This window comes from Neoarius graeffei, chromosome 5 (genome assembly GCF_027579695.1).
Source record: "Neoarius graeffei isolate fNeoGra1 chromosome 5, fNeoGra1.pri, whole genome shotgun sequence".
NCBI lineage: Eukaryota > Metazoa > Chordata > Actinopteri > Siluriformes > Ariidae > Neoarius > Neoarius graeffei.
Window position 1 is genome coordinate 57,670,377 of NC_083573.1, and position 14,647 is coordinate 57,685,023.

The following is a 14,647-nucleotide window of genomic DNA, read 5'->3' on the forward strand; positions in this document are numbered from 1 at the left end:
TAGAAGTCCCCTATGACAGAATTTAACTCCTGCCACTTGAGTTTTTGTTCAGAATACTCATGCCAGGTTCGTGTTATTATATATATATATATATATATATATATATATATATATATATATATATATATATATATATATATACACACACACACACACACACACACACACACACACACACACATATTGTATACACAAACATACATACATACATACATACATACATACATACAGTACTGTGAAAGTCTTAGGCACCTGTAAAGAAATACTGTAGACCAAAAATGGCTTAAAAATAATGAAATGAAATGTTTCAACATTTAAAAAAACACTATAAACAGCAGTAAGCCATAATAAAAGAAACAAAGTCAATATTTGGTGTGAGACGACCCTTTGCTTAAAAAAAAAAGTCTCAGGTACAATGAGTGCAGTTTGATAAGGAAATGAGCTGTAGGTTTTACTGAGCATCTTACAGAAACAACTACAGTCCTTCTGGACACTTTGACTGTCACACTCGCTTCTTCATTTTGCACCAAAACCCAGCAGCCTTCATTATGTTTCCTTTTTTAATCTGAAAAGTGCTCTCTTATGTAATATGCTGCTCAAATACAAATTTCTTTTTTCTGAAACATTTAATTTTGTGCTGGAAAACGAATGATTGGACTCTAAAATGTTTTTGTACTGACTCGATAATGTAGAAATCATAAAATAGAAATCTATAACAAAATTTGCATGAAAAAAATAGGGTGTCTAAAACTTTTGCACAGTATACACACAGACCACTTTATTAGGAACACCTATCCACCTGCTGCTTTATGCAGTCATCTAATTAGCCAATCACTTGACAGCAGCAAAATGCATAAAATCATGCAGATACAAATCAAGTGCTTCAGTTAATGTTCAAACATCAGAATGGGAAAAATTATGATTTCTGTTACTTTCACTGTGGCATGGGTGTTGGTGCCAGATGGACTGGTTTGAGTATTTCAGAAACTGCTGATCTCCTGAGGTTTTCACACACAGCAGTCTCTGGAGTTTACGCAGAATGGTGCGAAAAACAAAAAACATTGAATGAGAGACAGTTCTGTGGGTGGAAATGTTTTGTTGATATGAGAGGTCAGAGGAAAATGGCCAGATTGGTTTGAGGTGCCAGGAAGGATATAGTAACTCATAGCAACTCTTCACAACCGTGAGATCACAATAAGAAAACAATTTGCACCTTTAAAGTGAGAGGCGTGTTGTATAAATCAAATGGTGCTAACCCCCCAACATCCATTTTAATTCCAGCTAGTAATGAGACAAAACAGGACAGACACCAAGGGGGATGAATACTTTTGCAAGACACGCTCATTCATTCATTTATTTAAAAATGTGTTTTATTCGGAAATACGCCACTCATATTTTTCATACGAACTACATCTGGGACATTGAGTAACATATTTTCCATTATCTTCACTTGTGAGGAAACTGATTAATTGTTTGGATAAATTTGGTTACTTTTTGTTTGTGAATGTGTCTATATAATAAAAAGAAAATCACATATTTGCTTGAAAATATGAAGTTTATCTTCTCGTGTTGAAAAACTTGTATTTCTCACATGATATACATCGCAGATGTGAGTGACATACTGAAATAATATTGGCTGGCTTTGGGTGGTCTATCAGTTATATTCCATTCAGCTAGCATGATACTGAACAAGTCGAAGACAAGTATAAGTTATATATTATATAAGGCAGACTATATAAACACACATACATTATATATAAGTTGTATAAATGCTGCATTTCACATACATATAAGGCTGCTGTTATTTTCCTTTTTTGTCTACAAAGAAATAATACACATTTTTATTCATTATCATAGTTTTATTATTTGTCATACAGCTGCCAAGTTCAAAGTTAATTTTGGCTGTTCAAAATACAGAGCAAAAATCAATAGAACATTTTCTTCACATACAACTCTTACAAGCAAATAAATTCCCAATATTTTCCACCATATGTGTCATTTTGATCCCATGTCAGCATTATCGACCTTATACATTTTTCAATCACTGATCAAATAATCAGCATAGATTTAACCTCCTAGGGCTTAGCGGTCACATGCGTGGACAGCACTTTATGGAAATTCGGAACAAGAATCCAAATATGTGGACATACTTTTTCTCTAAAAGTACATCTTATCAAAAGATGATGCTTAGTTTTTATTCTAATCAGGTTCTAATAAGGGGCGGCACGGTGGTGTAGTGGTTAGCGCTGTCGCCTCACAGCAAGAAGGTCCAGGTTCGAGCCCCGTGGCCGGCGAGGGCCTTTCTGTGCGGAATTTGCATGTTCTCCCCGTGTCCGCGTGGGTTTCCTCCGGGTGCTCCGGTTTCCCCCACAGTCCAAAGACATGCAGGTTAGGTTACTTGGTGGCTCTAAATTGACTGTAGGTGTGAATATGAGTGTGAATGGTTGTCTGTGTCTATGTGTTAGCCCTGTGATGACCTGGCGACTTGTCCAGGGTGTACCCTGCCTTTCGCGCGTAGTCAGCTGGGATAGGCTCCAGCTTGCCTGTGACCCTGTAGAAGGATAAAGTGGCTAGAGATAATGAGATGAGATGAGATGAGATGAGGTTCTAATAAGCCCAAATAGCAAAGAGAAATAAAAAATGCATGTAAAAAAACAGCTTGGGCCTTAGGAGGTTAAGATACAAGGATGTATTTCCTTTATGTTGTTTATTTTTCATCATTGCTTTCTTTTAGAAGTGTAACCAGTGAGTTCAGAGTAATGTTAGGATCGAGTAAAGTAGCAAGTGGAATATTCACACCAATATCTTGAAACATTCTATTCTGCAATGTCATGGCCAACATTGAATCAATCCCCAGTGCAGCAAGGCAGGTTTCAGCTTCAATCTCATCTGCATCAACATTGCAAATGTCACCTACCATACCTCTAATATAATCATCAAAAGATGACAGTTGATCCTTCCTGGACTCATTCAGTGTTTTGACTTTTAAGTCTTTCTCTGTTAATGCTGCTAGTCGGACTTTTAGAGAGGCATTCTGAGAGAGAATGTTGTTCCTCAAGTTTCTGAAGTTAAATTTGCACACAACTTGTTGAGGCTTGTTTTCCAATAAGCAGTGCTTTAATGCTTCATGGATTTCTGGCACCTCCATTGTCATCAAACCTTTGGCTTCTAAGAATTTTTGAAAATCTGCTTTGTTGAACAGAAGCCCTAATTTAAGAGGTCCCCAATTGATGGACTGTCCAGCAAGTCCGATATTACGCCGGTAATGACACAAAGTGTCGAGAAATGAGTTGGCTGCTGCATAATTAGTCTGGGATGCATTGCCAATAAAAGAGGAGATGGATGAATAACATACAAAATAATCAACTTTGCTGTTTAGAGTAGTGTAGTGAAGGTTCAGTGCACCACTGACCTTTGGACGCAAGACCTTTTCAAAGAGAGACTTATTAAGTGTTTCAAGTAGCCCGTCATGTAGCACAGCAGCACTGTGAAAAACTCCTTTTATTGGACAAGAAGGGAAGTTTTGTCCAATGACAGTGACTGCTTCCAATACTTCATCTGTTATAGACACATCACACTGGAGAGTGATTATACATACCCCATATCTCTTTTTAAGGTTGTTGATATGCAGCTGTGTCTCCTCAGATGGAGTACTCCTTGAGAGTGTAGCAATGCACTTTCCACCCCAGTGTGAAATGAACTTGACTGTTTCAAGTCCCAATCCAGATAAACCACCTGAAACTATGTACACTGCAGTCTTTGAGAAGAGCTGTATTGGTCTGGGTTGTAAATATATTTGAGATCTTCCAATCATAGACCCATTGTTATCCAGAACAATCAAGGATATAGTTTTAGCAGTGAAGTATGAGCCAACATTCTCTGTTTCAGCTTGGGTAGGCTGGAAAGCCTTGCTTGGTAATGATAAAAATTTGCTGTCCAAGTGCATTGTTTTTAGCCATCTGTGTACATCAGAACTCTGTGTTTTGAGATGAGATTTCTGAAAAATGTTGCAGAGTTTAACAAAGTGGAAGCACATATTCTCACTATCATTTGGAAGTATGCTTGTTGGAGGTGCATTATTGTCACAGACAAGAAAAATGTGCTTTGCATTGGCCTCACTGCTAAACTGTACCACGCATGACTGATCATAAGGAGGTATAAGGACAAAAACAGGGCACTGATCTAAATGTTGGCCAAGTCCATTCAATTCCAGTTCTGTAATGACATTCCATCCTGACTTGCTCGCTGCGGCAGTTAACACCTTCATCAGGGCAGAGTCTGGAATTGTTGAGAAAATAGCCAGTGTTTTGTTCTGTTTGACCTTAGGTAACGCACTGTGCAAAATCTCCCAAGCAATTATAACGTAAGAGACACAAGGAGTGTCCTTCAAAAACTGAAGTTTCTTTGTTTTATAGCAAGCATCCTCTGGAAGGGTAACCTTAGAGGCTGCTACAGTGGGGTAACAGGAGACTATTTGGTCTCCCACTTTCAATTTTCTTACATCTTTCCCCACAGCTGTTACAGTCCCACTAAAGTCAAGGGCCAAAAGTTTGTGATTCTGAGATGTGTGTTTGTTCCAGTATAGTGTCTGACCAAATTTAAGGTCAGACAGACTGACTGGAAAATAGTCTGAGGAGTGAATGCAAATTTTACAGAGCTGGACCTCGACATTTCTTCCATCAGTGAAGTTAAGTACATCATTAGTTGGTGTGGCTGACAAGCAAGCCATTTCATATGGGTCGGTTATCTGTAATGTAAAGCACTTAGACCATATTGAGTTTACACCTTCAGCTATTTTATTAAGGGCTGTTCGTGTTATCACTGTTGATTGGACCTGCCCTTGACTTATCATGACTTCTGGGTACTCGTGGCTTTTATAGGAGCAAATTACATAACCCAGTGCTTTTATGTTCTCACTTGACACTGTGGCAAGATCTATCAACTGAAAGGAAATTTCTGACAACTCAGCAGCACAGGCCCTTGTCATGCCTGATAGCACAAATCCTGGACTAATGTGATCAACGTTGCTTTCAGAGGATCTGTAAGTTATGACATGAAGAGTACGCAAGTGCTTGCACTTCCTCAAAGTTAGAACAATGTGACGGTAAAGCTCACAAATGTCAGCCAACTGTTCCAGAACGGTCTGGGTTTTAAGAAAACTGAGGTTTTGGCAGCTCCAGATAAAGATAATTTTCTCCATATCAGCTCTATGATGATCCAAGTTCAATAGAAACTCTGGAACTTGCAAACAAGATAAACTGACATCAGCAGGAGAGAAAAATACAGATGATGGATGTAAGTATGTCTTCAGAGCATTAGCAATACCTAAAGTATCCTCAAAGACAACAGCTTTTGGTTTGCTGTGTATGCTGGTAATAGTAGGGACAGTGGATCTTTCATTATGAAAGAAGTAAAAGTCAGTAACTTTTGCACTGTCTCCTACAAATGTGATTCTGACATCCTTCAGCTCAATCAGTGTGTGTCCTTTTCTGTCTGTGAAGCATCCACATACCTCAACGTATTCTGGCATCTCCTGAGTAAGCCTCATATATATAACCATTTCCTTACACAGAGGTGTGGTTATCACCATGCTGCCAATTGCAGAAGGAAATCCATGTCTGACAGTGCTGTTACTGAGGCCTAAAACAGAGGTCATCTGCAGAAAAGAATCTAATACAACAGGGTGCAAGCAGTACTTGTAAAACTGGGTTAGCAACTGATCTGGTATCCTGACATTGGCTACTGCTTCTCTGAAATCCTCTCCATACTGGATGTCACCCAGCTGTTGAAAGATGGGGCCATACTCAAACCCTGCCTGGTTAAGCAAAACATATACTTGTTCCCCTGGTATTACTAATGGACATCTCTTTGAAATAATGTCCAAGAGAATGTCTTGGTGGTCAGGCACAGCTGGTCCTTCTCTATAAGCAATGGTGCCTGACGCATGTGTTGTAGCAGAGGACTGTATCTGAAACAAAGTCTTGTCCTCATGTGGCTCAAGCTGCACTTTCAGACAATGCGAGCTCTTACTAAGAACAAGCAAATTATGAAAGTTTATTGAAAGTTGGAGTGACGAGAGAGGTATCTTTGGAACCACAGATTCTATGACAGAAGCCAAAGCCAGTTCAGTGTACAGGGCACCCAGAGCAATGACTATACCATTGCTCTTGTGCTCCCAAAGGTAGGGGGTGGCTTCTAATGACAGATTGCATTTGAACATTCTGTTACTACGTTTATGGGGAATTATCAGGGGATGGGTGCAGGATGGGTGCATCACCTCATTACCATGTCTTACTTCCTCAAAGTATACATCATTTTTAGGGCAATCAAACTGATAGACTGGGTACGAAGCTGGTGGTGACTGAAAGCCATTATAGAACTGGTCCCAGTCTACATTGACTCCAAGCTCAAAGAGTTTGGATACAACAGTAAGTAGTGCATCTTGGTCTTTGTCTGGTTGGATCGAGGAGAGCACTACTGTGTCATTTCCTAATGTCTCCACAATGTTCCTCTGCAGAGCCCTTCTTGGGCCAATCTCAACAAAGATTATGTTCTTCCTATTACTGGCCACTGCTCTTACAGCTTGTTCAAATGCAACTGGATATCTGATATTTCTTGCCCAGTAATCACCAGTTACAAAATCCCCTCGACTACACGTCCTTCCGGTTACTGTCGAAAACAACTCACATTCCTTTTCATGTTGATTTAAAGACCCAATGCTGTCTCTAATTTGACTCAGTACTGGATCCATCATATGACTGTGGTAGGCAGCAGGAACATCCAAAACATGAAGGAACATATTCTTTGCCTTAAACAAGTTCTTTAACATTTGGTGCACACTTTCAATAGCATCTTTCTCACCTGATAGTACACATGACAGAGGACTGTTCAAAGCAGCTAGACACACTTTCCCTGAGTATGCTGGAAGAATTTTCAAAATGTCTGACACAATTATATTACCAACAACAAGCATGCTACCGCCAGTGACTTTGCTCTGCAGAACACTCCGATAATAGATAACTTTCACTGCTTCCTCTAGAGACAAAAGCCCAGAGCAATGGGCTGCAGCAACCTCTCCAACAGAGTGCCCTAGTACAGCAGTTGGTCTGATGCCCCAGTGCTTTAGCAAGTGAGCTGTGGCAACCTGAGTGGCAAAAAGGAGGGGCTGGACAATGTCTGGCTTTGACAAATCATCATTGTCAAAGCTGCTTGCTATCTTCTGTAAAATGCTTGTACTTCTGTAAATCTGAAAATAGTTTTCTACCTCTCTGATCTTTTCTCTGAAAACAGGCTCCTCTTTCAGGAGCTGCTTGCACATTCCTCTGTATGTAACCCCATTCCCACAGAAGACAAAGACTACCTTGGGGTCTGGTTTAATAGCATCAAACTTCTTGTTTAGGCTAGTTTTCAGCTGCTCTTCGAAATCTGAAAGAGATGTCGTAACATACACTTTCCTATATTTGTGTTTCATATGACTTCTTCGGCATGCTGATGTATACAAAAGAGTTGTTAGGTCAACTTCATCTTCTGTGCTGATTCTTTGATAAGTGTCTGCAATACACATCTCAATGGATTTACTTGTGGCAGCAGACAATGGGAACAGTTTTCTTGAACCAGACCTTTCTAAGTTAGAGGGTGTAGCACGTTTGTATTCTCTGATGATAGCATGTGCATTAGTTCCCCCAAAACCAAAACTATTAATTCCAGCCAGTCTCTCCATGAAACTAGTGCAATGCCATTTTTCAGCTTTGGTGGGAATTTTTAGATTGAGAGCCTGAACATCTATGCTCGAACTTTCCTCAGAGTAGAACACTGAAGGTACAATGGTTTCATGCTTCATCATCAGAAGTACTTTAATCAGTCCTGCCACTCCTGCTGCAGATTCTGTGTGTCCAATGTTACTCTTAACTGAGCCAATAGGGAGTGGCCCTACCTCTGGGGGTCGTGCCTTGGCAATGACTCTAGAGATGCTGTCCGCTTCTACTGAATCTCCCACTGGAGTCCCAGTCCCATGAGCCTCTAAGTACTGGATATCAGACAGGTAGGTCCCTGTAGAATAGATTCTTTTGAGCAGCTCCTCCTGCTGGACCATAGATGGCTTTGTGATTGGAGTGACGGTGTGGCCATCTTGATTTACTGCTGTTTTGCATACAATGCCCCAAATATGATCATGGTCTTGTAGAGCCTTAAAAAATAATACAAATTTCCTAAACATAAAAGTTTAATATGCAGTCAATGTTTTTTTTTTATATCCATCATGCCAACATCATTAAAAATAACTCACTTTTTTCAAAGTCTTTAGAAGAATTATCCCACAGCCTTCTCCTCTACCATATCCATCTGCTCTTTTGGAGAAAGGTTTACTGGTGCCTTCAGGGGAAATCATTTTAGCTTTGCTGAGAGCCACAAAAACCCGTGGCTCAAGAATACAGCTAACACCTCCACAAAGTGCCATCTCACAGTCACCTAGAGGGAGGAAAAAATATGTCCTAAACCAAGAGGATTAAAAATATACACTCACTGGCCACTTTAATAGGAACTTGTTCTTGATTCTAAGATTCCTCTTCTTGGCTGCAGGAGTGGAACCCAATGTGGTCTTCTGCGGTTGCATACTGAGATGCTTTTCTACTCACCACGGTTGTAAAGCGTGATTACTATATGAGTTACTATATCCTTCCTGGCACCTCAAACCAATCTGGCCATTTTCCTCTGACCTCTCATATCAACAAAACATTTCCACCCACAGAACTGTCTCTCACTCAATGTTTTTTGTTTTTCGCACCATTCTGTGTAAACTCCAGAGACTGCTGTGTGTGAAAACCCCAGGAGATCAGCAGTTTCTGAAATACAGTAAATCCTCTAATACTGGCCTGTATTCCATTACTGGCCGGGACTCTAATATTGGGCGGTCTCGCTGTCGGAGGAGGTAAATAATGGCCGGACTCTAATACAGGCCGGGGCTATAACCAACGATGTTTCTGAGATCATAGTGGCCTTACACAATCGTTCCGATCTGAAAGACATCAGTGGCGCCGCCAGGCGTATGGCCGTACGCACTAGGCGTACCTTGGGGAGAGAGATCTCATCTCATCTCATTATCTCTAGCCGCTTTATCCTTCTACAGGGTCGCAGGCAAGCTGGAGCCTATCCCAGCTGACTACGGGCGAAAGGCGGGGTACACCCTGGACAAGTCGCCAGGTCATCACAGGGCTGACACATAGACACAGACAACCATTCACACTCACACCTACGCTCAATTTAGAGTCACCAGTTAACCTAACCTGCATGTCTTTGGACTGTGGGGGAAACCGGAGCACCCGGAGGAAACCCACGCGGACACGGGGAGAACATGCAAACTCCACACAGAAAGGCCCTCGCCGGCCCCGGGGCTCGAACCCAGGACCTTCTTGCTGTGAGGCGACAGCGCTAACCACTACACCACCGTGCCACCCGGGGGAGAGAGATTTTTTTTTTTTTTTTTAATTATAATTGTTACCTGAATGCTTTGGCAATGCAACATAATTTGAGAGAGAGAGAGAGAGAGAGAGACGTGTGTGTGCCGGCGCATTTGTGTGCTTCAGGAGTGGGCGGGGTGTGCGTGACCAAGAAAGCTCATTGGTCAATGCAGATATACTTTTCTTGCACCACTGAGATTCTCTCCAGTTTTGAGAAACGGAGACAGACAATCGTCAGTAGTCAGAGCTTGTGCGAGAATTTATTGAGAAGCGAGTCAAAAATGAGTAAACGAACCCTGAAACAAACGAGCTTGTTTCAGACTTTTACGAAAAAGTCCAAAAGCAGTGATCCAGGGGTGTCATCTGCTTGCCAGTCCTCTCCAGTATCAGCTAGTAACACGGCACCGGCAGCTTCCACTCCTCCGCAACCGAGCAGCAGTGCGCTGCAGCTGGATGCGAGCTCAGTTCCTTTGAGGGAATTGCCTTCATCTACCTCTGAGTTTGAAACTAGCCATACATCCAGTGAATTTCATATAAGAACACCTACATCTCCCCATGTCCCTTACGATCAGAAGTAGATGGTTGCTCCACCTTGCTGACAAATGAGCCATCAGATAGCTTTACTAATGAGCCACGAGTCAGCCCGCTATCACTGACATCACATTTATCACACATAGGTCAACTTCAGCCAGATGCCTTAAAATGTGCACCGGACTCTGTAAAGCTCAATGTCCTACAGAACCGCTTCAAACCAGACAGAGGGTGGGTGGCTCCTTCTACTCTGATTTTCGGTAAACTCAGAAAAATACCCGAGGAGTTTTTCAGCGAGTCTGTGTACCCCACGTTGCGCTACAGTGTGCGTCAGAGTCGTGCGTGCGGTAGTGCTGAGCAAGTTCACTAGATTCTAATCGAGGCTATAAAGAGTTTATTGTTTATTGTCGTGTGTAGTTCACATATGTTGTTCAAATATCAGCCTGTGTTCATGGAAGGCTATTGTTCAATTTCAAGTTAAAGTTCTATCGTTGTTTTGTGTATAAGCCTATAGATCGACTCTTCATAGAAACTGCAGCACGCAAGCGTTTTTTTTTTGGGGGGGGGGGATTACACCGCTAGTGCGGACCTTACAGTTCAACCCTGCAGGCGCCCCTGATTGTGATTACCAGTAGGTCTGGTGGTAACCAGGCAACCAAGCATCAACTTGACTCGAACGTGAGACTTCAGTTTTCAGTCACCAGCAGGCTAACGGTGTTTACCATGGCAGCGAAGAGACGAAAATTTGACAGAAAAATTGCAGCTGCTGGAAAGGATGTCTGAATTACCGGTATTTGTTGATAATGTTCTGTATACCGTTATGGTAACTGTACTTTTTCAATAAATGAACCTATTTTATAGGTTCAAATAGACACAAAATCTCGTTTTTATTCATTCCACTGGTAGTCTGTTTTGCTCAAATAGAAATAGAGGCCTGCCTCTAATTCTGGCCTCCTTCCAATAATGGCCTGGACCAAGATGCACTTGAGTGAAATAAAGGCCCCGGCCTATATTAGAGGATTTACGGTACTCAAACCAGTCCATCTGGCACATTAATCCATGCCATGCCACAGTGAAAGTCACAGAGATCACAATTTTTCCCGTTCTGATGTTTGAAGTGAACATTAACTGAAGCACTTGATTTTGTATCTGTTTGATTTTATGCATTGTGTTTCTGTCAAGTGATTGGCTGATTAGATAACGGCATAAAACAACAGGTGTATGGGTGTTCCTAATAAAGTGGCCAGTGAATGTATATATATTACAATGTGTATAAAACATTTTCCTACCACTGGTTACCTCGCAGCTTGTAACTTGAATGTTCTAAAATTATTTGTCTTATAAGCTTATCTAGTTAATTCATATCATGGCAAATCTAGCAGTTCATATAATAGTCAAGTCAACTTTATTGTCATTTCTGCCACATGTACAGGACATAGACGGGATTGAAATATCCTTTCTCCCAGACCCTCAGTGTGAAAAATACACAAACAAAATGAGTATAAAAACTGAAAAGAAAAAAAAAACCACCCTGAAAAAAAACACAAGTTATAAAATACAGTTAAACCACACAAGCAGAAATAGTGCAAATGGAGTAAATAGTGCAAATTGGCTTAATGGATATGGGAGTATCTACAATGTGCAAATAATGCTGAGTAGTGAGCAGATGTTTAAAAAAATTATAACAAATTACAGTAAGGGGGGGGGGGACATGACAAAATAACAGACCATCCAACTAATTTCTCAAGGATTTTCTATTCCTCAAGCACATCCCATACCCTCCCTAATAAATGAATAGTCATAAAAGATGACAATAATCAGACATACTAATGCTGTAATACTATTACAGTGGTGCTGGAAAAATTAACCTGTGCAGATTATCAGGGGTTATCAAGCTATTTGCTTTTATTGCAGAGACCAGATAGCATAAGAATTTATAATTTACACACACACACACACACACACACACACACACACACACACACACACACACACACACACACACACTAAAGGTGTCTTGGAAACAATGCACAGCTTTGTTGTGCTGCAAAAGCCTCATCGCCACTGATAGAACTTTGGTCAATGTCCAGAGTTTGGGCTTTATTTTTTTATTAGCCTCAGTATCTACGGTCACACATCTTCTCCAAAGGGGCTGTAGCCTTGCAGTAATTTAAGTTAAGAAAGGTCTTACCTTGTTTTATTGCTTGACAAGCAGAGTGGACTGCAACTAGGGAGGAGGAGCAGGCACAGTCAATGGCAAATGAAGGCCCAGTGAGGTTGAATGTGTAGGAGATCCTGTTGGCTGCTATACTCATAGCTGTCCCTGTGCCATTGTAATGGGTTATTGTACTTGGGCTGTTGTTCAGTAGTGTTTCATAATCTCTGTTCATGAGCCCTGAGAAAAGCATGATGAGAATATATGTATACACAGCTGCTGCACTTGACTGATACATCAGTGACTGCTGGACTAGAATTGTTCACCAACCAAATAATAGCCTACCTGTTCTGTGGTGGTCTCATAAAGCTGTCACTGCACTGATAGACTAAATAGTAAGATATACTGAAATGTTGTTGTTATTATTACCTATGTAAACACCTGTTCTGGACCCACTGATTTTTTCCATGGGAATGCCAGAATCTTCCAGTGCTCTATAGGAACAGTGCAGAAGTAGCTTCTGCTGGGGGTCCATAAAATTAGCCTCGGCTTCAGAGATGCCAAAAAACCTATGATCAAACTCATTGAACCTGACAGAAAAGAAGCAGAATATCTCATAATTAATATTTTAATTTCTGTATCTGAGAGAATCAAATTGTTACACACACACATACATACATACTATCGTTGACTTTTTATTTATGTTTTTCTACTCATTATTCCAAAGAAAGTGAAGTACATAGCAAATTCTGTGCAATACTCCAGAAAGGTTCATACATAACGGTGTGTACATCCAGATTAGTTAAACTGTGTACAAATTATACTCCTATCTATAAACATTCTCCCATTTTATGGGACCAAAATTATTGCATGATTCTAAAGATAAAAACATTTTACAACCAAGGAACAAACAGGATTATTTAAACAGGCTTTTGTGTAAGTAGCCAAGATCCATAAATACTAAATAAGTACTCAATGCCATACAAACAGAGATAAACTACAATTAAAGTTGTCACTGCGTGTTAATCGCAGTCATTCTATAAGCTCAGCTTCTGTTTGCTGAAAGAACAAAAGCCTTTTCTCTTATCATTTACAAGATTGTACCTCACAGCAAAAAAAAAAACCCAGATAACACTCATCTCATCATCTCTAGCCACTTTATCCTTCTACAGGGTCGCAGGCAAACTGGAGCCTATCCCAGCTGACTACGGGCGAAAGGCGGGGTACACCCTGGACAAGTCGCCAGGTCATCACAGGGCTGACACATAGACACAGACAACCATTCACACTCACATTCACACCTACGGTCAATTTAGAGTCACCAGTTAACCTAACCTGTATGTCTTTGGACTGTGGGGGAAACTGGAGCACCCGGAGGAAACCCACGCGGACACGGGGAGAACATGCAAACTCCGCACAGAAAGGCCCTCGCCGGCCACGGGGCTCGAACCCAGGACCTTCTTGCTGTGAGGCGACAGTGCTAACCACTACACCACCGTGCCGCCCCCAGATAACACTATTATAATTATTTTTAGAGACAGCACTTTAAATTGAATAGAACAGTCTTAAAAGTAAACAAGTTTTAGCAAGTGTAAGAATAAGACAACAAACAAGGAAAATAAGAAAGAATAAGAATAAGACAAAGAATATGATGACGACGAAGAAGAACCATAAAAATAATTTACCCATCTATGAAAGCAGCTTTAGTAGTCTGTATTTTTCCAAGAATGGTGTCATCAGGATTGTACCACTGTGTTACATCAAATCTCTGCTCTGGAATATCCACAGCACAATTTTTCCCTTCAACAAGAACTTTCCAGAAATTGTCAAGTCCCTCACCTGCAAGGGTGCCACATGTATCATAAGTATTTATGTACAATACTCGGGGAAGAATCTGTGTGGAAAGAATTGACACTTACCCCCTGGGAAGCTACACCCAATGCCAACTATAGCAATATCTTCATCCATGCTCTTTGTCTCAACAACAGTTCTTTAGCAGATGAAAGCTTTGGCACCACACTATATACAGCTTCATCATCACTGTGTTCCTATTACAAACCAGAGTATGTATGCCCACATCCATGCCTGCACTCCATCTCAGGGCCTTTATAAAGCTTGCTTATTCACGAGAATTGTTTCAACTTAAGTTTCTCTCAACAGAGGGGTATTGGGTTACATGCAGGTTCTTCATGCAACCCACAATTAAGGTGGTTTGAAACAAAAGCCATTAATTGCATGGCTGGGCAAAGGGGGGGGGGGGGGGGGAAGAGTTATTTAAAGGCACTTCCTTTAAGGGGGCATAATGGAGGCATTTTCTCCAACCTCCAATAATACAGTGTGGTATTATAGAATTCTGATCAGTTAAAAGAGCTTTTATCACGCATCACTGATAAGAAAACCACCAAGCAGAAAATTAACCCCCAAAAAACATATCAGTTTCCTCAGTGTTTGTTCTTTAAAGACAGTATGGGCAGTGACCATTTAAAAGTAGTTGCCCCTTATTATT

General features: G+C 40.9%; 1 protein-coding gene across 1 annotated transcript; it reads right to left on the reverse strand.

Annotated features, from left to right (window-relative positions):
* Positions 1 to 2,707: 2,707 nt before the first annotated feature.
* pks1 (polyketide synthase 1) lies at positions 2,708 to 14,109 on the reverse strand. Its single transcript, XM_060920830.1, has 6 exons — positions 14,061 to 14,109; positions 13,827 to 13,980; positions 12,571 to 12,731; positions 12,178 to 12,381; positions 8,285 to 8,466; positions 2,708 to 8,185 (listed from the first exon to the last, which is right to left on the reverse strand). Exons 1-6 carry the CDS (start codon positions 14,107 to 14,109, stop codon positions 2,708 to 2,710), a joined length of 6,228 nt encoding a protein of 2,075 aa, XP_060776813.1.
* Positions 14,110 to 14,647: the final 538 nt, after the last annotated feature.